General features: G+C 37.7%; 2 protein-coding genes and 1 long non-coding RNA gene across 3 annotated transcripts; 1 reads left to right on the top strand and 2 right to left on the bottom strand.

Annotated features, from left to right (window-relative positions):
• Positions 1–53: 53 nt before the first annotated feature.
• On the bottom strand, positions 54–3504 carry LOC149008283 (uncharacterized). Its single transcript, XR_016175182.1, has 3 exons — positions 3326–3504; positions 617–674; positions 54–151 (listed from the first exon to the last, which is right to left on the bottom strand). It is a non-coding gene; the product is annotated as an uncharacterized LOC149008283 (long non-coding RNA).
• Positions 3505–5747: 2243 nt separating this feature from the next.
• LOC149008282 (internal alternative NAD(P)H-ubiquinone oxidoreductase A1, mitochondrial-like) lies at positions 5748–14582 on the top strand. Its single transcript, XM_089166352.1, has 9 exons — positions 5748–6398; positions 6541–6754; positions 6877–7037; positions 7242–7307; positions 9736–9899; positions 10045–10159; positions 13176–13355; positions 13436–13603; positions 13762–14582. Exons 1-8 carry the CDS (start codon positions 5946–5948, stop codon positions 13586–13588), a joined length of 1506 nt encoding a protein of 501 aa, XP_089022478.1. The 5' UTR covers positions 5748–5945; the 3' UTR covers positions 13589–13603; positions 13762–14582.
• An 825-nt stretch (positions 14583–15407) lies between these two features.
• Positions 15408–18711, bottom strand: LOC149008281 (2-oxoglutarate (2OG) and Fe(II)-dependent oxygenase superfamily protein). Its single transcript, XM_089167561.1, has 2 exons — positions 17883–18711; positions 15408–16222 (listed from the first exon to the last, which is right to left on the bottom strand). Exons 1-2 carry the CDS (start codon positions 18681–18683, stop codon positions 15842–15844), a joined length of 1182 nt encoding a protein of 393 aa, XP_089023687.1. The 5' UTR covers positions 18684–18711; the 3' UTR covers positions 15408–15841.
• Between the last annotated feature and the right edge of the window lie 2134 nt (positions 18712–20845).

Below are 20845 nucleotides of genomic sequence, written 5' to 3'. Positions count from 1 at the left end.
CAAATATGGTTCAAAGGTAAATCAGGAATCCAAGGGTCAGAAAATACCTTTGTTTGGTAACCATTACCAATACTTCGAATCAAACCCTTTTTAAAAACTTCTTTCCCAAAGTGTAAACTTCACCAACCCCCAAGAGCAGCCCTTCGCACACCTAGCATCAAGAAAATCATCATTAGGAAAATATTTAGATTTAATAACCTTGGCCCACAATGAACTAGGATTCTGAAGTAATCTCCAGGCTTGTTTGGCTAAGAAAACTCTATTGAAAAAATAGAGATCACGAAACCCTAAACCACCATGCTTTTTTGAGTTACATAACTTCTCCCATGATACCCAAGAAATACCCTTTTGAGAGCCCCTTCCCCACCAAAAAAGTCTAATTTGTTGTGATAACCCATCTGTTACTTCTTTTGGGAATAACAAATTAGACATTGCATAGGTTGGAAGAGCTTGAGCAACTGCTTTAATTAGAATTTCCTTACCAGCACTTGATAATAGCTTATCTTTCCAACAGGCCAACTTTTTAGCCATTCTTTCCCGAAAAGAAGGAAACACTTAGAGTTTTAGATTTACTAGAAGTAGATGGTAAACCTAGATATGTACCATAGGAACTCACCTCAGCAATCTGAAGAATAGAAGTGACAGCTCTCTGAACATCCAAAATTGTACATTTACTAAACACCACATAAGATTTCATTGAATTAATATGTTGTCCAGAAACATGCATGTATTCTTGAAGAAAAAAATTTATATGATGAGCATTGTATTCACTTGCAGGACAAAAAATCATACAATCATCAGTGGAAAAAAGATGGTTAATAACAGGATTATGTCGAAATATTCGCAATCCTGGCAACCTAGGGATACCAATATTTACACTTAATCTCCTAGACAAAGCCTCATGACAGAGAATGAAAATAGATGGACTGAGAGGGCAGCCCTGTCGAATGCCCCGAGTTGGAACCACTGGCTCCAATAATTGACCATTTACTTTAATTTGAAAAGTAACGGTTGTGATGCATTGCATTATCCACCTCATCCACTTAGCCTGAAACCCCAAAAAGTTCAAACATTCCTCAATAAAACCCCATTCTAACTTGTCATATGCTTTACACAAGTCTAGTTTCAAAGCAAAATAACCACGCTTTTGAGGTAGAGTTCTTCATGAAGTGAAGACATTCATGTGCCAAGTACACATTGGCAGAAATGGATCGACCAACAACAAAGGCACTATGGGTTTCACTAATAATGTTGGGCAAAATAACTTTCAAATGGTTAGCTAAACATTTAGCAATAACTCGATAAGGGACAGTACAAAGACTAATTGGCCTTAGATGGCCAACCTCTTGAGGGTGTTTCCTCTTGGGAATAAGAGAAATGATGGTGTTATTCAAACTTTTTAATAAAAAGCCCCTATCAAAAAAATGTTGAATGTCCGTAACGAAGTCCTCACCTATAATATCCCAGTTTTTCTGATAGAATCGAGCTGGAAAACCATCAATTCCTGGAAACTTTTTCCCTTTCATTTGAAACAAAGCATATTTAATCTCTTCCCTAGAAAAGTCTCTACATAATCTAACATTATCATCATGGGACACACAATGTGTAAAGCTGGATAAAAAATATAAAGGGGATTGGGGATGAGAAGTGGTGAAGAGATTACTAAAATAAGTCCGAATCTCTGACATTATCTCGAACTCTACCGACAGCCAATGCCCCGTACTCGATTTTAGCTTTGAAATATGATTTCGTTGTTGTCTTTGCAAGGTAATCTGATGGAAAAAAGCAGTATTGTGATCTCCAACCTTTAACCATTTTGCTACCAAAATCTCTCTTCTTCACTTATCAAAGAAGCCAATTTCTTCGACAACTCAGCCTCTTGTACAGTTATATCTCTTGCAAAATTTGAAGCTTGTATATCAACCAATTGTTGTTGAATTGTAAGAATTTCTCGTGAAGCCACTTTAATATTTTCCTTGCTCCATAAACGTAAGGTCTTAGCACAATTATAGATCTTATGTTGTAGTCTGTAAGCATCTGAACCTGTTTTGGCGTGGTCCAACCCTTTAAAATGTTATCCCTGAGCTCCGGATACTCTTCCCATTTAACTTCATAATAAAACATTTGTGGTTTCTTAACTCCTTTGAGAAGCTCTATTTCCATAGGAGTATGATCTGAGCTAAGTCTAACATGTTTGAAAGCATGAAGATCAGGAAAGAGACGTAACAATTCTGAATTATAGAATACCAAATCAATATTCTCTTTAATGTTAGCATCCCCTTTCCGTTTATTGGAACAAAGAAAACCGACTGCCATAACTAGGCAAAGCTATCAAACCAAAATTGGAAATTGTAGAATTCAGAGCATCTAAATGAGATTGAGGTTTCCTTCTGCCACCTCTTTTATCTTGATGAGTTAGGATTTCATTAAAGTCCCCTAAAACCAACCAAGCACCTTGAACAGAGTTACCCAGTTGTCCCAACTATTGCCAAACCCTTCCACGTCCTATTCGAGTAGATGCTCCATATAATAAAGTTACCCTGACATCTACATCCACAACATTCCAAGAAACCATTAAATCAACAAGATAAGTAGAAAGAGAGAGGGATAACAGAACAATTTGTGTTCCACATCACCGAGATTCCCCTAGATTTCCCCTGTGGATCAACAAGTAACATATCTGAAAAACCCAATTTGAGTTTGAGCATTTCCATGTATTTGGCATGTTGTTTTGTTTCCAAAAGTAGCAATAAACTTGGTCTAGATTGTCTACATAACCTGCATAGATAAGCAATCGTCAAAGACTGACCACATTCCTAGCAATTCCACAGTAATAGCTTCATATTTATAATGGGAAACAAGCAGCTGGAAATTGCAGAAAAATCTCACGATCCACTGATAAAATAACCTCTAAAACACCCAAGTGAAAATGTAACCTGTTACTCGTTTGATAACCTTAAGCTTAAAAAAAGTGAACCAGACAAAAAGTGAAATAAAACAATGCAAGACAAAAAAACAAACCACAAAATAAGCTGACAAAAGCGCTTAACAAATTAAAAGAAACAAAAGAAACAAAAAAACCAAATGTAACAGAACAGCAAATCCACTTACTTGACAAACACAAGAGACAAAACGATAACAAGAAGTAAGCAAGTAGAAAATTAAAACGCAATATCCAAATAGCCAGATGTGGAAAGCAAAAGTATGAAACAGAGAAGCTCTACGAGCGTACCACTGTTCAATCGCAGGCTCAAAGATAATAAAAGTGTGAAAAACATACACTCACCAGCGGCTACAGGCTAGAAGTGTAGTCTTACAAACTTACCATTTGCAACGAAACAACAACACCCTGAAAGCAGAAAGCAACCTGAAAGCAAGGAGCAAGAATACAAATTATATGGAACCCCAATCGCAGATAAGAAAGAAACCCCAGTCACAGGTAAGAAACGGAACCCCAATCGCAGGTACTAAAAAACGAAAACCCCAATCGCAGGTAAGAGACGAAAACCCTAGTCGCAGGCAGAAACGAAACCCCAATCATATAGATTTGAGTGGTTCAACCCGACCAAGATGATTCTTCCTTCAAATTAAATTATGAATTTCTTCCATTAATGTTAGTTTAATATTATACTACAAGAGTACAAGTAATCCCTCATGAATAAGTCCAAACTTTGAACAAGCAATCAAGATTGTAACAGTTTCTTCTACTAATTGTTTGTTGTTGTCTCTACCAAAAAAAAAAAAAATTTGTTTGTTGTTGTCTGACTAGCAAATAGCCCCTGTTTGCAAAGGTGGAGTGAGAAAAAAAGGGTGAAAAAAAATATATATGTGGGTCCCATGTGTAGTGGGGTGAGGGAGAAGGAAAGGAAAGGGTTTTGTAGAAAAGTGATTGGGGTGGGTCCCACTTTTTACTTTTTCCAACTTTCTCACAAAGTCCCACCAAATATGTGGGGTTTTAAAATGACATGGGGTGGGAAAGTTGGTCACATCAGCAGACAAATTTCCTTGATTCAAAGAAACTTGTCTCCCACTTTCCCACCCCATGCAACCAAACAATATATCATTTTGGAATTTAAAGGAAAAGTAAGAAATTTACATGTTTTTCAAGAATTTTCCCACCCCTTTTTCCCACCCCATCTTTATTCCAGTAAACAAACGCAGCCTCAGGGAAGGCGAATGGGAAAGGCAGCCATGATCTAGTGATGCAAATGCCATATGATTGGTGGCCTCCAATTGCTTCTTCAAATTGTAAAATTTTCAACTAAAGGTATATAAGGTTTTACAGTTTTATCATTATATGGACCATGTTAGAAATGGACAAGATATTAGTCCTGTAATTAACGTAAGTCAATTAAAACAAAAACGGATATTCTGTTACCTAGCAAATTAGTCATTAGCCAGTGTTTGGCATGATTTTCATTTTTATTTTTAGTCAACTAAATAGAAATGATAACATTTTGTACAATTTACATATCATATTTAGTTTAACTTGCTTACATTAGTACTTAAGTGTAATTTTTAATGACAAAGGTATTATTTAATATATTATTTTTCCTATTAAGGTTTGACTGATAATTTAGTTAATTTAATGGATACTATTAATTTTAGGGATAACTCAAGTGATGGTGTTTAAAATTTCCTTTATAAAATTATAAAAATAAGAAAATAAAGTATAATCGGATAACTTAATTAAATTATTGGACGGATTGAAAGGTTGCTCTCGGATATATCTTCGTCCTTAATTAATGACAAACAAGGAACTAAGCTTTATTTAAACTAGATCATCGTACATTAAAAATTGCTCAATTAACAATGACCAAAGCTGAAAGCTACCATTTCAACTCTCCTTCCCAACTCCTAAAAAACAAACAAAACCCCCCATGATAAAAAAAAATAAAAAAATAAAATACATGATTAAGGGTTTGAGTGATAATTTAGCTAATTTAAGAGATAACATTAATTTTTATTTAAAAAATTTATAAAAATAAAAAATATTTAATTAGATAATTTAGGTAAATGATTGGAAGGATTGGAAGGATTGAAAGGTTGCTCTAAGTTATATTTCTTAATCCTTAACTAACGACAAATAAGGAACTAAGTTTAATTTAAACTAAATTTCAGTTTTTTTCTATTTTTTTTTTTATTTTTTATACTATAATGACCAGAGTCTATAATATAAAAAGCTGTCCATTCAAGCCCACTCTCCAACTCTCAAGAAAGACAAAATTCTATGACGACAAAAGGGAAAAAAAAAAAAAAACATGATTATTTATTTTTAGGTCCCTTTTATAAAAATAGTCACGTTTCAATTAACTTAATTAGTTAAAATTAACTTTCAATTCATAAAATTAATCAAAACAGTAACTTTATTCACCTTAATACATTTTTATCCGCTGAAATTAGTACTTTTAAAAAGATAAAAATAATTTTAAAATGATAAAAGAAAAGTAACTAGGGTTTATCGGACTGCTTGAGCACACCTCGATTACATTTTCAGAAGACACGCCTGCTTCGCCAGTAGAATCCACAACCTTTTCACTAAGAAAGGTGAATCTGCTAATGCAAGTATGTGTTGGCAAAATCACTATTTTAATTATTTCTGTAAACTAAGAGCCACTGTTAGCTAGTATTGTTTGACTACTGTTGCTAACCTATTGACCGATTTGATCCAAATCATGAGGCTAAAGACTTTCAACGGTTGTATATCACAGGAACCCAATTATTGACTCTAATTTAATCACTGAATCTTTTGCTCTGCTGTGATGATTAGCTTACTTTCGTACTGCATTCTGTAAAAGTGTCCCTTCCTTCAACTTGAATTCTTGATCCCCATTGCAGAGAACCCATGTCCCTCGATTTGATTTTCTTCAACTCCTGCACCAAAATCATGAATCCTACATAAAGTTTATAGTGAGCAAAGCAAAATTCCCAGTAATCCAACGAGAATGTCCTGGTTCAGAAGGCTCAGTCATGTCAATTCCTCCATTGGGTATTCATTTAAGCAAAGAAACGCGTACCCATCTTCTCCTTTTCTATTCAATTCTTTGTCCCATTTCAGCACTCATTCGACACTTCAGAATCCATCCTCTACTGATAATCAGCATTCCGGTCTTGGGCCGACGAAGCCTGGTGAGAAGCCAAGGGTGGTGGTGCTAGGTACAGGTTGGGCTGGTTGTAGGTTCATGAAGGATATAGATACCAGTATCTATGATGTTGTTTGCGTTTCGCCTCGGAATCATATGGTTTTCACTCCTTTACTGGCTTCTACCTGTGTGGGTACACTTGAATTTCGATCAGTAGCTGAGCCTGTCGCGAGGATCCAACCTGCCATTTCCCGAGAACCTGGTTCTTTCTTCTTTCTTGCTAATTCCAAGGGAATTGATTCTGATAACCATCTGGTTCGTTCGTCTTTGCTTATTTACTTTTGTTTCAAGTTTTGGTATTTAGAATTAGTTTCTGGTTATTTGATATAGATTTTGGGGATTGAAAGAATTCTGTGCTATTTGCCTTAAAATCCTCTGTTTATCTGATGCCATTAAGGTGCACTGCGAGACTGTAATAGATGAAGAAAAGACCCTGCAGCCCTGGAGCTTTAAAATCGCATATGATAAGTTAGTTATTGCTTCAGGAGCAGAGGCATCAACTTTTGGAATCCAGGGTGTGAAGGAACATGCTATTTTTCTCCGTGAAGTTCATCATGCTCAGGAGATCCGTAGGAGGCTACTCCTGAACTTGATGTTGTCTGTTGTGCCTGGTACTACTTCCTGAGTATTTGCAATACAAACACAGTAATGCTTCATGGGTTCACCATGAACTCTATTGGTTATGTTCATTATGATGAAATTCTCCCACTTAGCTACAGTAATTTTTATGCAGGAATCTCAGAGGAAGAAAGAAGCAGATTGTTACACTGTGTTGTCATAGGAGGTGGTCCAACTGGGGTTGAGTTCAGCGGAGAACTAAGCGATTTTATCATCAAAGATGTTCATCAAAGATATGCCCATGTTAAAGATTATATCCATGTGACCCTAATTGAGGTTTGTGAAGTTTGACCTCTACAATCAAGACGCCATAGTTGAATTATGTTCCTTGATTTTCACCATTCCTTTAAAGTTTGATTCTGTTAGACGAACACTTGTTTTGCTTAATTAATTCATAGTGACCCACTTTGGGATTGTCAAAAGCTATGTTCATTATAAACTAAAGCTGTAAAAACTAAAAGGTTTTTCCTTGTTTTGCAGGCCAATGAGATATTATCTTCCTTTGATGATCGTCTCAGGCATTATGCTACTAAGCAGTTGACAAAGGTAAGAGATTTTTACTCACTTCAGATTATAAAGATGAGCAGCTACTTTACATGAATTATGTTGTTGATATCGATCCCTTGTTGCTTACATATTTTTATGATAACTTGAATCCTTCTTGCCAAAAAAGTTCCCTATAGTCCTGGCTAAAGGTCCAAGGAGCATTGTCATGTTCCTGTCCTCCAGTATAGTCCTCTGCTCTGCTTCAAACAAATGTTTCAATGAGAGCCCTCCATTTTTGTGGAAGTGGAGGATGCTCAAGTCCTAATGAATTGACTAGATTCACCTAGCTACCCATGCATCACAAATTGCACCATGAAGATTGATGTTAGAGTGGAACTGATACATGGGGGAATAGTGAAATACAATCCCATTAGATTTATGAATCTGATGGGGGACAGAATAGAGAAGAAAGAAGGATAAATAAGATACGGGGAAGAAGGGGATGTCTTAGAAACAAGTCTTGAAGAAGGGGGAAAAGGAGAAGGATGCTGATAAGAATAAGACTAGAAGAAGTGAGAGAGAGAAGGGGGGCTGCAAACGCCCAAAGCTCAAGCTTTACTTCCATCTTTTTTCTATAACATAAGTCTTCGTTTTATTGCAATGTAAGGGCCTATTTATAGCTTGGCTAAAGTTTTACAAGAAATATAAACTTAGTAGACTAAAATAGAAACTAATATCATAGTAACTAGTGACAATAGAATCTTACAAATATAAAAATGAATTAAAATTAGAAACTACTAGGCTTTATATTTCAGCCACATGCATGAATAGCTGAAATAGAAACTAAACTAAGGTCCTAAATCTCCCAAGAATAAAATCTGATATTGGACCCCACAAATCTTCTATGAAGCATTCCCAACATAGCAAATAAATGGTTGTTACACTGTCCACTTGAGCAGTGATGTGAACAGTGTTTTGGCCTTGTTTCCTCATTTTTTTCCTATTGTAGCAGATCCCGTTGACCGGTCAAAATTGTGGGAACAAGTGGACATTCTATTTTGACTAGTTGGCTAGTTTGAACTGGCATTCAATGCTGATTTGAATTGGTCCTAGCTGGTTGTCCTACATTAAAATCAAGCATCAAATACGTATTAGCATACAACAAAGATTTTCAACCATTGGAAGGGGAGTATGATTCTCTAAAGAAAAGAAGCACAATGCCTCCTATGCTAACTTAGATCATCACCCCTTCCGTCAACCTGACATAAGGGATTCCATTACCATAAAATGAATCACATTGGCATTCAATGCTGTTTGATTGGAAAATCCTGGGCTGGTTGTCCAATCACAATTAAAACCAGGGCATAACAATACCTAATAGTCATACAACGAAGATTTTGAACCCATTAGGATTAGGGAAGGGATTTTAAACCCTGATGAGAAGAAACAGAAGATTTTGGTAGCCATCTACTGATGACCAGCCCTCTCTTCTCTCCTTATTTATTTGAAACTACAAGTGATGTTGTTATAGGATGTATACTCTTGTCTCTCGCCCTTGTAGTTTTAGATAAGAATCCTCCAGTCATACAACTTTCTTTCTCTCTATCTTCATTCTACGTAGAATCCCTTAATTGCTAAAAATAAGGAAGAGGCAGAAACCCACTGGGAAAAGTATGTGGAGGGGAGTTGGGAGAGGAAGTGGGAGGAGAGAGAGGGCTGGCCAGGGAGAAGTGGGGAGATGCAAAGGATTAGGTGGCAGAGGGAAGAGGTGAGACTGGAGAAGAGGAACTGGGGCATGGATTTGGTAAACTGTATCTGCCCTCAATATATTGAATTGTATTAGTGAAAAGGATGTCCCAAAATGCCATTGTGAAGCAATTTATTTCTCTTCATAGCGATGAATGAAGGCCCCTAATTTTGTTTAGTATTTTCTAAACCCTTGTAAACAATTAACAAAATGTGCCATGGGTGAAGTGGATCCACTATCAAGGAAAATGAATCCAGCAACCATAATGTAATCGATAGACGTCAACTGTTGGTTCACCGAAATCCATAGCGTCCAACTGCAGCAATGAGGGCTTCTTGGGTCTAAGTATCAACAGTAAGCAGCCAATGAGAATCTTGTTTCCCAAACAACTGACAATAGCCCATTCAAGATTCCCATGTAATCTGGTTTAATTTACACATGTAAGCACGGTCTCAGTTTTGTATAAGAATCAAGAGTGCAGATGGCACCAAGTGTGATGAATAGAATGCCCAATTTGTCCCCAACGGGTTCCATTTATTATTCTTCCATGGTTCATGGTTTATTGGCCTCTACTTCCACTACATTTATCATTTCATAGGCTAATGCTTGAAGACTGCAATTGTCTGTAACTTGCAAGAAAGCATCTTCCCAAAGTTACCTGAATAATTTGTCAGTCTGTCATGTCATGTTCAATTGTGGTACAATTTTGCTCTTTCATAAATCTTGTATTCATGTTTCCAGTCAGGTGTACACCTTGTCCGTGGAATTGTAAAAGATGTCCAGCCAGAGAAGGTTATTCTTAACGATGGAACAGAGGTTCCATATGGGTTGTTGGTGTGGTCTACAGGTGTTGGTCCCTCTTCTTTCATAAGATCTCTGCAACTTCCAAAATCTCCAGGAGGAAGGTACATCATGTTTCTCTGGAACAGTAACTTGTGATTAGACTTCATATCTTAATTAGAATAGCTCAATGCAGTTTCCATTTTACAAGAGCTTTATATGATTGTTTGCAAGAAGTTTGTCTCTAATTATTTGCATGAATGTTAACAGGATCGGTGTTGATCAATGGTTGCATGTTCCTTCCATGCAGGATGTGTTTGCAATAGGAGATTGTTGCGGATTTCTTGAAAGCACTGGCGAACCAGTACTTCCAGCATTAGCCCAGGTCAGTTTGGGAATCGTGTTCTTTCCTTTTTCTATTGCTTTTGTTTTTGAGTTTTCAAAGGACCATTTGGTAATGCTTTTCCTATTTCTGTTGTGAAACATAAACTGCATTGTGATGATAGGATACATTGGAGAGAGGGGGTGAGGTGTTTGGAATAGAAGGGGGAAGAGAACTGGGTGATGATGAACTATGTTGCTCTATTGTTCAGTCACTGAACTTCATATTATTAAGGAAATCCAGAAGAATCTGAATAGGATACATGCCTAGCTAAGTTTAAAGTACATAGGAAACATAGTAGAGCCTAATTCAAGCAGCAGAACTAGGAATGGAATCATAATCCCAGGGAATGGATGCATGTATTCTAACACTCCCCCTCAAGCTGGAGTATGTATATCTCCCTTACCCAGCTTTGAAAAACTTTCAAGAACTTCAGGTCAAAACATTTTCTACATTAAAATATCACCAATTGGATTGCCAATGTTGATGACCAACCTTAATAAATAATATGAGCTTAGAATAGCAAGCCAAGTAGCTAACTAACACCAAATACCCAGATTATAATAACCAATCAGAAAGTAAGGAAACCATAGCTGGTGGATCGAACTGGGCCCTACAACTAGAATTAGAGGTTGGGCTGGGCTGTACGCTTTGCACAGTTGGTGAGCAGTAATGCTAGTAAAGCCCATGCTCACCAGGAGGCCTTGAGTTTGACCTCTGGGATGGTACTTCTCACAACAACTCCCAACCCCCCCCCCCCCCCAAAAAAAAAAAAAAAAAAAAAGCAGAGCTATCCAACCAAAAAAAGGAATTAGAGGGTGGATAGGGTCCCTAGAAGTCAATTGATGGTTCAATGTAGGCCAAAGTGCAATGAGTTAGTCCTCCAAAATAGGGCCAATTTGATAGGTAGATAAAGAGATATAGAGGTTGTCAAATTAAAAACTAGATTTGAAAATACAACGGAAGGTTGTGTCTTGTGTATCAGCAACAGTTAAGGCTTTAAACAGTGAATAAGTACAGGCCTGGAAATCAGTGAGAAACCTCCCAAATTCTTAGCATGGTTTGGCCAGAGATTTGATGACCAGAAGTTACTGCAGTAATAAATTGTATAGAAAAAGCAGTTGGCTACTTGGTTGGGAGAATTCTGATATCTCTCAGATCAATGGTCAGGTGGCTTTTCAAAGGTATGTTGAATGGGCATTTAGGGCCTGAAACAACTTTCTAAATCTCTCTCTGATTGGAAAGAAGGTGCTGAAGTTGTAGCCTTCAATTCCAGCAGTAGAAACACAGAAAGGAGTACAACCATAGGTGTTGAGATGGACTTCTTTGTCCCTGATCATAAACAGGCAGGCATTTGATGTTTGGGATGTCTTCTGGTTCATCATAGATGCAGAAGCAGCACATAAGTGCAGTCACAAGGTAGCATCAAAGCAGGGTCGATTGGGAGTTGAAGGAGAGAACAGGGAAATAGAAGGTAGGAGGAGGATAGGTTTTCAGCTCTTTGAGCCTCTTATCCTGTCATCAGAACAGAATCTTTGCATGAAAGCAGTCTCATTCAACTTCAAGTTGTGAGGAGGCTCCTAAAAGCCATTACATAAATATAGCCAGCAATATATTGCCTATCAAGTTACAAACTAGAAACTCTTGACTGTTTGAAAATAAAAATTGAATAACAGCATTCAAATGTTTTACTAGTGCAGCAGCCAGCCTTCTCTTTGCAGGCCCCACTTAAGATTCCTTGTGAGGTGTTGCAGTATTATGGTTCCCACCTTGTAAATAACCCATTGGCCTATTCTGCCCAACAGCTTTGGATTTGAGAGAAATGACAAACTCCTGTCCATGTGGGCTGGCCCAGCTAGGCTGGCTGGCCCAGCTAGGCTGATTGGCCCTACAGCCCATTGGCTTGGTCCACAGATTGATGAAGTAAACCAGACTTCTTGGTTAACCTTGCGGTGAGCATATTGCTTGCTGAAGTGTTTGTCTGTGTGAATATTTTTGGTCCTTTCATGAAAAAATAGGACTTCTAGCAATGTAAATTGCAGCTTGATTATCATAATAAATCTTAATTGGTTTAGCGGCTCCAATCCCAGTTCTTGCAGGCAAGACTTTAACCATATCAATTTAGATGCAATTTGAGCCATAGCTCTATACTCAGCCTCTGCAACTTGAGCTAGCCACAGAATATCTAGTATGACTGATGACTGTTGCCAGCTCAAGCCCCTGATATTGATTATACTGCAATACCATGTAGTGAAAGAACCCGAATCCAGTACCTTCATAGTAGAAGAGATTTTTCTTCTTCTTTTTTTTTTTTTTTTTTGGGTGGGGGTGGGGAATAGTAAGAAAGGGGGAAGTACTTTTAGAGAATGATAATTTCTGTGTCAACCTATTGTGCCCATCTGGTATTTGTAATATCTAGTGATATTTTTAGCAAGCAGCTTCTGAATAGTGGAAGTCACATTGCAAAGAAATAAAGCAACTCTATGACTTATATCACAGCACAATAGGAACCCCCTATCATGACCTAAACTAACTAGACACTGTACTGCAGGGTCTGATAGAAGTATCCAATGGAACATGTACATAACATAGGCAACTCAGTGTGAGTGAGATGAGGATGTTAAGATAGATGCATGGTAAAAATTTGGAAGGATAAAGTAATGGATGAACTAATTATTGTTGACTTTGGAGCAGCTATGTTATATGGTAAAGTTGCAACAAATTTGCTTGAGGTGGCATGGACATGTACAATGGAGACACTTAAATGCTCCTGTCTGGAGGAGAGGAAGACATGCATGGGTAGGTTCTGTTTCATAGCTCTAAATAGAGCTGACTAGAAGTTAAGGAACCATGTAACCAACTCCATTTAGTGGGATAAGTCTGAGTTGTTGGAAGACAAATAATGCAAAGAGCTAATTTCTTAAGAGTAACACAAGTTCTTGGTTCTTTTTTAATTGTTCCATGCAAGGTTGTAGAAACCTAACAATTTACTGTTTATCTGATGGAACGATTGAACCAGGTTGCAGAGCGGCAGGGAAAATATCTAGCAAGCTTTTTAAACAGGATTGGTAAAGCTGGCGGAGGGCATGCAAACTCTGCAACAGGCATGGAACTGGGTGCCCCATTTGTTTATAGACATTTGGGAAGCATGGCAACCGTTGGAAGGTATAAAGCTCTTGTGGACCTCAGACAAAGCAAGGTGAGTTTCTTATCACTTTCTGTCTGTTGATGTATTTTATTAGATATTGGGCTTGCTGACATACAGATTTTCTTCATTAGGAAGCAAAAGGGTTGTCTCTAACAGGATTTGTTAGTTGGTTTATTTGGCGGTCAGCTTATTTAACAAGAGTAGTAAGCTGGAGAAACAGAATCTATGTTGCAGTCAATTGGGCTACCACGCTAGTTTTTGGCCGCGATATAAACCGTATCTGAAAACAAGAATTGAAGGTACTAGATTATCATTTATGGCCTCCAACTATATCTGTTTTTAGTCAAGGTCAAGAAGGAGGGGATGCAAAATCTATTCAATTAGAATATTGGCTGCTGGCTCAAATGTTTATTGTTGCATGCAAGATTGATTGTTAGCTCATTTTTGTGGATGGTAGGTGTCATACACAGGAATACCTCCAGATGGACTCAGTATGGCTATTAATAAGGCACATTCTCGTTGCCTCTTTCACATACACCCCTCCCCGAAAAGGAACTTTCTGATACCAACACGTCTGTCTAGAACTTGAAAATTTGAACGTTATATGAGATATTGTCTGTTCTTTTTGGATGAATAGATATTGTCTGTGTTACTGTTTCTTTGTCTCTGTTTTATATATCATATAGCAATATTGACAGCCAAATTGTTGGATTTTGTTTTGACAATGCAATTCTTTACTGACTAGATACTACATTTGATCTCTGTTACTCTTCTTGAAGGCAGAGGAGATCTCCTGTAGCATTGGTACACATTCATGTTCAATTAAAAGCTTTTGGAAATTTGAAAGAAAAAAAGTCCTAATTAGACATACTTTTCACCCCTGAATCCATTTGTTTCTAGGTAATATGGTTGGAAATGAAGACCAGAAACTTAAAACCTTTTCATTTGAGATTCTTTTTTTAGCTTATTCAAAGTGGCAAGGAAAAGTTTGGAGAATCTTTATTGGGGAGAAATGACCACCGCTCTACCATCAGAAGTGGGAATGACCAGTTGCTGATGCTTCAGCTTTGTGATCCCATCCCCCCCCCCACCAACGCCCACCACCCACTCCATACTCTGAGCATATGGGAAACACTTCCCCATGAAGTTTTGAAACAAAGACCACCCTTTTTAATGTTCACCTCCCATTTACCCCTGCTTTATCCTAGTTGTGGACAAAAACAACGAAAGAACTCAGCTTTATCCCAAGTTAAATGGGTTTTGGCTACATGCATCCAATAAAGGGAAATCAGAGTTTAACCTAACTTTTTTCTTTTTTTCCTCTCTCTCTCCTTTGGGTTGGGGAGTTGGGAAATGAGAAATACAAAAAAAAAAAAAAAAAAAAAAAATTTAAAATAATAAAATAAAAAAGATGAAGACAATGCTAAAAGTAAAAGTGCACAGCCAAGCATTGGCTAAATAGGATCTGTACCATGTATTGTTGCCCTCGAATAGCCTCTATTTAAGGTCATATTTGGAATGAGACTTACTCTACGCATTTTCTTTCTCACCTTTTCTCCTATAATCATTTTAGGTCTACTCATATTTATTTTAGCTCCTTCAATCAAAATCATTTCACCCCTTTTGAGACACACCTAGGCCTCCATTGAATGTAGTCATGCCACCCTTATAATTAGTCTCGTGGAGTTTGTAATAGATCAAAGTAACTTGTGAATCAACTTTGATACATTCGTTCCTAGTTTTTTCACATAACCATCTTGACATCCTTCTCTCTGCTACACCGAGCTTATAACTATCACATTCCTTAACTAACCAAACATTCCATCTTATACATCATGTTCGATAGAAGAATAGTCTTGTAGAACAAAGTCTGAAAAAACACAATAGGCACACTTTGCATCTCATCCATCCGCATTAATTCTCTGTTGAGTCCTCTATATCATGGTGGTCACCTTGTCTTTTTATAATCGATTGATCTCAAATTTTTAAAAGATACTTTGTCGCATCTCTCTTTCCTCAATACCCACCATACCTCATATACTCCTCCTTTGTTCTGCTAACCTTAAAACATATCCTTCACAAGGTAGAATTTCAAAACTCTTAATTAGTGTGTATTAACTTACATCTAGGCATTTTACAGAAAAAATGGAGAGTTCTTCCCAAGAAAATTGTCTGAGTCTGTAAATGTATCTCAGTGTATCTCGTATTATGCAAGTCTTAGTTTTACACCCTGCTACATTCTCCCATATATAAAAATATATGCAAGAAACATTTTATGACTTCAAATTCCGAGGCTCTACTCTATATCCATCAACCAATAATCAAAACATGTTATACCAAAAAATTAATTAATTTTACATTCCAAAAAGAAAGAGCTTTCTAAAGATGATGCAATGCTATGCAACTGGAATTCTAACCGATCAGAGTGATATCTCAAAATTTAAAAATTAATAAATTTAGTAGTTCTGGGGAAAAACAGAACAAGAGAGAAGAAAAGAGTCTGAATCATGAAATGCAAATAAATCCACAGAAAGTTTCTATGTGAGGCGGTATCTGTCAAGAGGGTCCTTGAAGAGTAGCCTTTCATGATAAATCCTCCATGCATAATCTTCAAAAGAGAACGATTGAAATAGTGCCCTCTTCTCAGTCTCAATCTCAGTCTCAGTATCAGTCACACCTTCTTCCTGCTGGTGGTGAATCCTCTTACGAAGTTCTTTTTCACCTTCACCATTGGTTTGGTCATGTTCATTATCTCCATCTTTCAACACTGTTAATGCCAAAGGAAGAAGAGGAGAGACAGAACTCTCCATTGGGAGAGTGACTAACAGAGTCATTGATATGCATTGCAACTTGTCTTCGTCTCCTGAACTTGCCACTGCTGTCCCTCTCACCTTCTTCAATTTTCCATTGCTCCATACCTTCACAGAGATTTCATTTCATTCATTTATTAGAACCACAGAGACAAACAAGATTCAGTTAAATCGAGAGTGTTAGTGTAAGACCCACGTTTTCATAATGTGAAAGAATATGAAAGAACATAACTTCGCTGTCAAGTGTGGTTTTATCAAATGAACCACTTCAATTTCTGTTTCTTTGTCAGGTAATAATAAACACTTCAAATTCAAATTCACAGGTAGAGGATTATGCACACTTTATAATCATCAACCACACATTTATGAGAGGTGCCCACTTTTAAGCATTGACAACATGGATCGAAAGTACATCTCCTTCTTCAATGTATGATGTAAGGGTGTGAGAAAGAACACAATCCTTTTACCCGCAATCCCAACTCCAAATTACTAGAATGAAACGTTAGAATAGTATGTCTTCTGGCATAATGGTGGCAACCTCCTAAATAGAGCCAGTAAGATCAAGTTGGTCTTGAGATTGAACATCAGTTCCCTCCACACTAAGGGTGTCAATTTTTAAACCAAACAGAACCAACCCATTATGACCTAAAAGGAACCAAACTCAGGCTTACCAAACAAGGTGTGCTGGTATGAGTTGAGGGGTAAAAAATCTAACAGTTTCAACTGATTTAGTCCAATCCGTTAGCAGCCCATTAAACATAATCAAATGTTCGAACCTTTACCTAGACCAAACCTTATAGTTACGATGGCTTATTAATTGAGTTAGAACGATAGGCCTTTATGTTTCTGCATTGATCTCACGTGTCCTTTTATTAATAGGAGTATGAGCTAACTTTCTAAATAGGTTAAAGAAGTTAAAGAGAGGGATTTGTTTGGATCTTAAGCCCAAGAGGCAAGATCCAAGATCCAAGATCTATATCATTCTTAATTTGAAATAAGTTATAAAGGTTTGATAATGGATTGATGGTGTCGAAACCGATCCAAACCGTTAGTCGATCCAAATCCACAAACAGTACTAAACTGAAACGCTATTTTACAAATGATTCGTTTTTGAATTTGTTGTTTTCAATCCAAAATCATTAAGTCCAGAACAAACCATTGAGATACCCCAAACTCTTAGGCCTATGCCCCAATCCTAACTTTTGATGATGACCAAGAAAAAGAAAGTCATGAGAATACTACTTTCTGGCAAAACAAACAAAAGTAGAGTGTAGGGTTCAGTGGGTCCCAACTCACCTGCTTTATTTCAACTGGCTAGCGACCGGAGAGAATACCAAAATAGAAAATAGGTGGATTAGGTCCAATACCTGTACCCCATTGGCCCATTGCCCCATAGCCCATCTTATCGTTTAAAATAAAAAATTGTGGTGATTCTTATTCAGGAGATCCCATTGGAGAGTTGCTTTTATGTTGGACCCACCAACCAACCGACCATAGAAAAACTAGGAATTTGAGTTGGATTTGTCGTCATATTCCCAGGTGTCTGAAACTGACATGTTGGCTATTCTGATGACGTGGCAAACTAAATAAAACCCATTTCCAGGGCCTACTTGGCGACTTTCACGCTTAGTTCGAGAAATGCTCACGATTCCCTAACGACTTTTTCGCGGCAAAATTTTTTGAGCCAATGATACTACCGGGTCAACTTAGTGTCAAATGAGTCACGGGTCAAGAACTGAAACAAAAAAAGCCGAGTTAAGAGATTCACCTGAGCAATGTCTCCGATGGTTACGAGAACAGAATCAACCTCTGGAGAAACAGAAATCCAACCTGAATCTGAAAGCAATGAAAGCTTCCTGCGCCTGATCTGATACTGTAGTGCTACTATATACGGATAAAGCCGACCATTAATCACCGATTTGTTTCCTGCAACACACTCGGAAATCCACACCAAGGAACTCCATGGATGAGATTGAGATCTTTTGGTCTCTTCCGTTTGACGCAGAGGATTCTCAAACTGTAAGGCTTGCGATAACGCTTCTACGATCTCCAAACCAAGTTTTTCCAGAGATTGAATGAACTGGATTAGAGATGATAAGTTGAACTCGGTTGACTCGGTTGGAGAATCGGCGGATAAGCAGAGAGATACGCCGTTTCCATCTCCATCGTCTTCATCCTCCTCATCGAATCCAAGAGGCCAGTTTCTTGGGAATAATTTTTGTTTCTGTTCGTCGGGGAGATTGAAAAGGGAGAGCGATTCGAGCTCTGCTGCGAGAGCTAGTTGGGAGGGGATTGAGTGGTTTGTGAGTTGGAAGAAACCGAATTCAGATGAGGAAGAAAGAATCTCATCGGAGTTGATGGAGGAGACGATTGGAGGAGATGTGATAGGACGAGAGAGGCGAGATGGTAGAGAGAGTGTCGGAGGGAGGCGATGAAGTAGTCGGGAGAGAGCGTCGGCGGCGTTGGAAGACGAGTGGCGATTTGGTTCCGTGGCCGGCGTCGGCGGCGGAGCTGTCATGGTTCCATAAGAGGCTAGGGTTTGAAGATGTTCTTGAGCAGAGGACGCCATTAGAACTTCGAGCTAAGACTGAAAGTGATCTTCACGTCTGTGGAGAAGAAAATGAACTCGTATTTAGTCATTTATTCGTAAACCTGGCATGGCAGGTGGGTCCCATACAAAAGAATCTGATGGATCAAAATTAATTGTCAAATATTGGCAGAATGGGTACCATTTGTACGGCTATGTTCAACTTTACCTCTAAATGTGAGGAAATCAAGAAAAGCAGATAAAGAGAAACGTAAAAACACAGCAAGCATATCAGCTTTTGTCGGGGGCGTTTTGTGACCATTCCTCTGGAATATCTCGAACGGAGACAGTTGTTTTTAATGGTAAAAATAATAATAAATATTTTTTATTTTTTTAACATTAGAGTTTTTTTTTTTTTTTGGGTATTGGTGCTTTTTTAATACCGGAAATGAAATGTTGCCGGATGGGTGCAAACCCAAGACCTCCCGAAGAAAGTCTGGCCTTTTAACTGCTCAACTAACCTACCATTAACATTAGAGTCATTTATTCTTCTGACTAAGTTTAAAGTATCCCACGATACCATACAATATAGCCGATATGTATCCATATTTGACCCAACCGATACGATACATCTTGATCATTTCTCCATTGAATTACACTAAAATACATTAACCAGAGCGATACAATACTCGATACTAAACAATACGTCTCTTGATATGTCTCTTAAGATCAATTGACCAATACGATACTCGATACCGATACTTTAAACCTTGCTTCTAACCGCCTCAATGCATTCAAAATTGCGCAAATAAATAAATCAAGTTGAGTTTTTTCAAAAGAGGTATGGTATTTGTCATCCATCGGTTTAGATACTTCCTCCATCATTGGGGAGTCTTTATTTGATTGGATTCTTTATGTTCACTCTTTTAAGATTGGATTCTTTATGTTCATTCTTACTAGAGATGCAGTAAATATGCATTATGTTAATATTATTTGAACCTCCTCTTATGGTTTATTTGGAAAACATTAAATGATGCTTTGTTTGGAGGTTTCACCGGCCCCCTCTATCATGAATATTAACCTCTCTTCCATGCAAGTTGTGGATATTCAATTTACTAATACGTCCAATGTTGTGACTAGGAACTCAACCTTTGGGGCAACTAGCATTGAAGTGGATGCATATGCCTTTCGGCTTTACACCGATGATGCATGGAATTCAGATAATGGACATGGCAGTAGAGGCATTTTACTTTGGGCTCGTGTTGTAAATAAAATATCCATAATTTCGGTTCGGGCCGGTTCGCTATGGTTTTAAGTTGATACGATTGATTTAAGCTCATAAAACAAAGCCATCAATGGGTCTGCCCAGAAGACAAATAAAGGTCTGGTCATGACCATCCAATTCATTATGATGATCCGACGATCACAGTTAAAAGGAGATCAAGCGAGAAAATCTATAAAAGGAAACGACATACTCATTCAAAGGGTAAGATACTCAGATTTGAAACTCTCGTTTTTTCCTAATTTCCTCCATTAAAGTTTCTCAGGAGCTCTCAAAGAGCACTGAAACCCTAATCTTTACCGATTACTGATTAGATCGTCGGAGACGCGATGCCGATCAAGAAGATTGGCTCTGTTTCTAACGAGTTCCCTATTTTACAGGAAACGAGAATCCAGCTCAGCTCAGATTGACTCAAATCAATCCAGATCTTATTGGTTCAGTGTTGGATTCACAGTCTAAGGATTACGGCAGAATCTGCACCAACAGGATCAAGCTGGCTTTTTCATCGCTGCTCAAGCAAAGCATAGTCGTGGGTCTTCCTCCACAGCAATGGAGATTGAAGCAGTGCCAAATGGCCTTCTTCTCGTTCTGTGCAGGTTTCTAAAGTAGTGCTACATTTGGATTCTCAGCCTATAATTTCAGCACTCAATGGTCATGGACATCAGCTTGATTGGCTTTCTTTCGCATTGCTTTAGAAAGTGCGGAGGATTATTCCTATTTTTTGGTAAATAGCTTTCCAGTTTATTCCTTAGATCTAAAAACATATTTGCAGATTAGATTGCTCGTGGAGCAAAATGTTTTTCGTTATATAGGTTTTGGTGGAATATACCACACTTGTTTGTTTTAGATAACAGTTTCTTTTGGTAAGAAATAAAGGATTTTATTGAAAGGAAAAATGTCTATTACAACCTAAATATAGCAA

Source organism: Hakea prostrata, chromosome 8 (assembly GCF_041222555.1).
Source record: "Hakea prostrata isolate BN-2017 chromosome 8, UWA_Hpros_2, whole genome shotgun sequence".
Classification (NCBI taxonomy): domain Eukaryota; kingdom Viridiplantae; phylum Streptophyta; class Magnoliopsida; order Proteales; family Proteaceae; genus Hakea; species Hakea prostrata.
The sequence above is the reverse complement of the archived record's forward strand: the minus strand, read 5'-3'. Positions and strand labels throughout refer to the sequence as shown.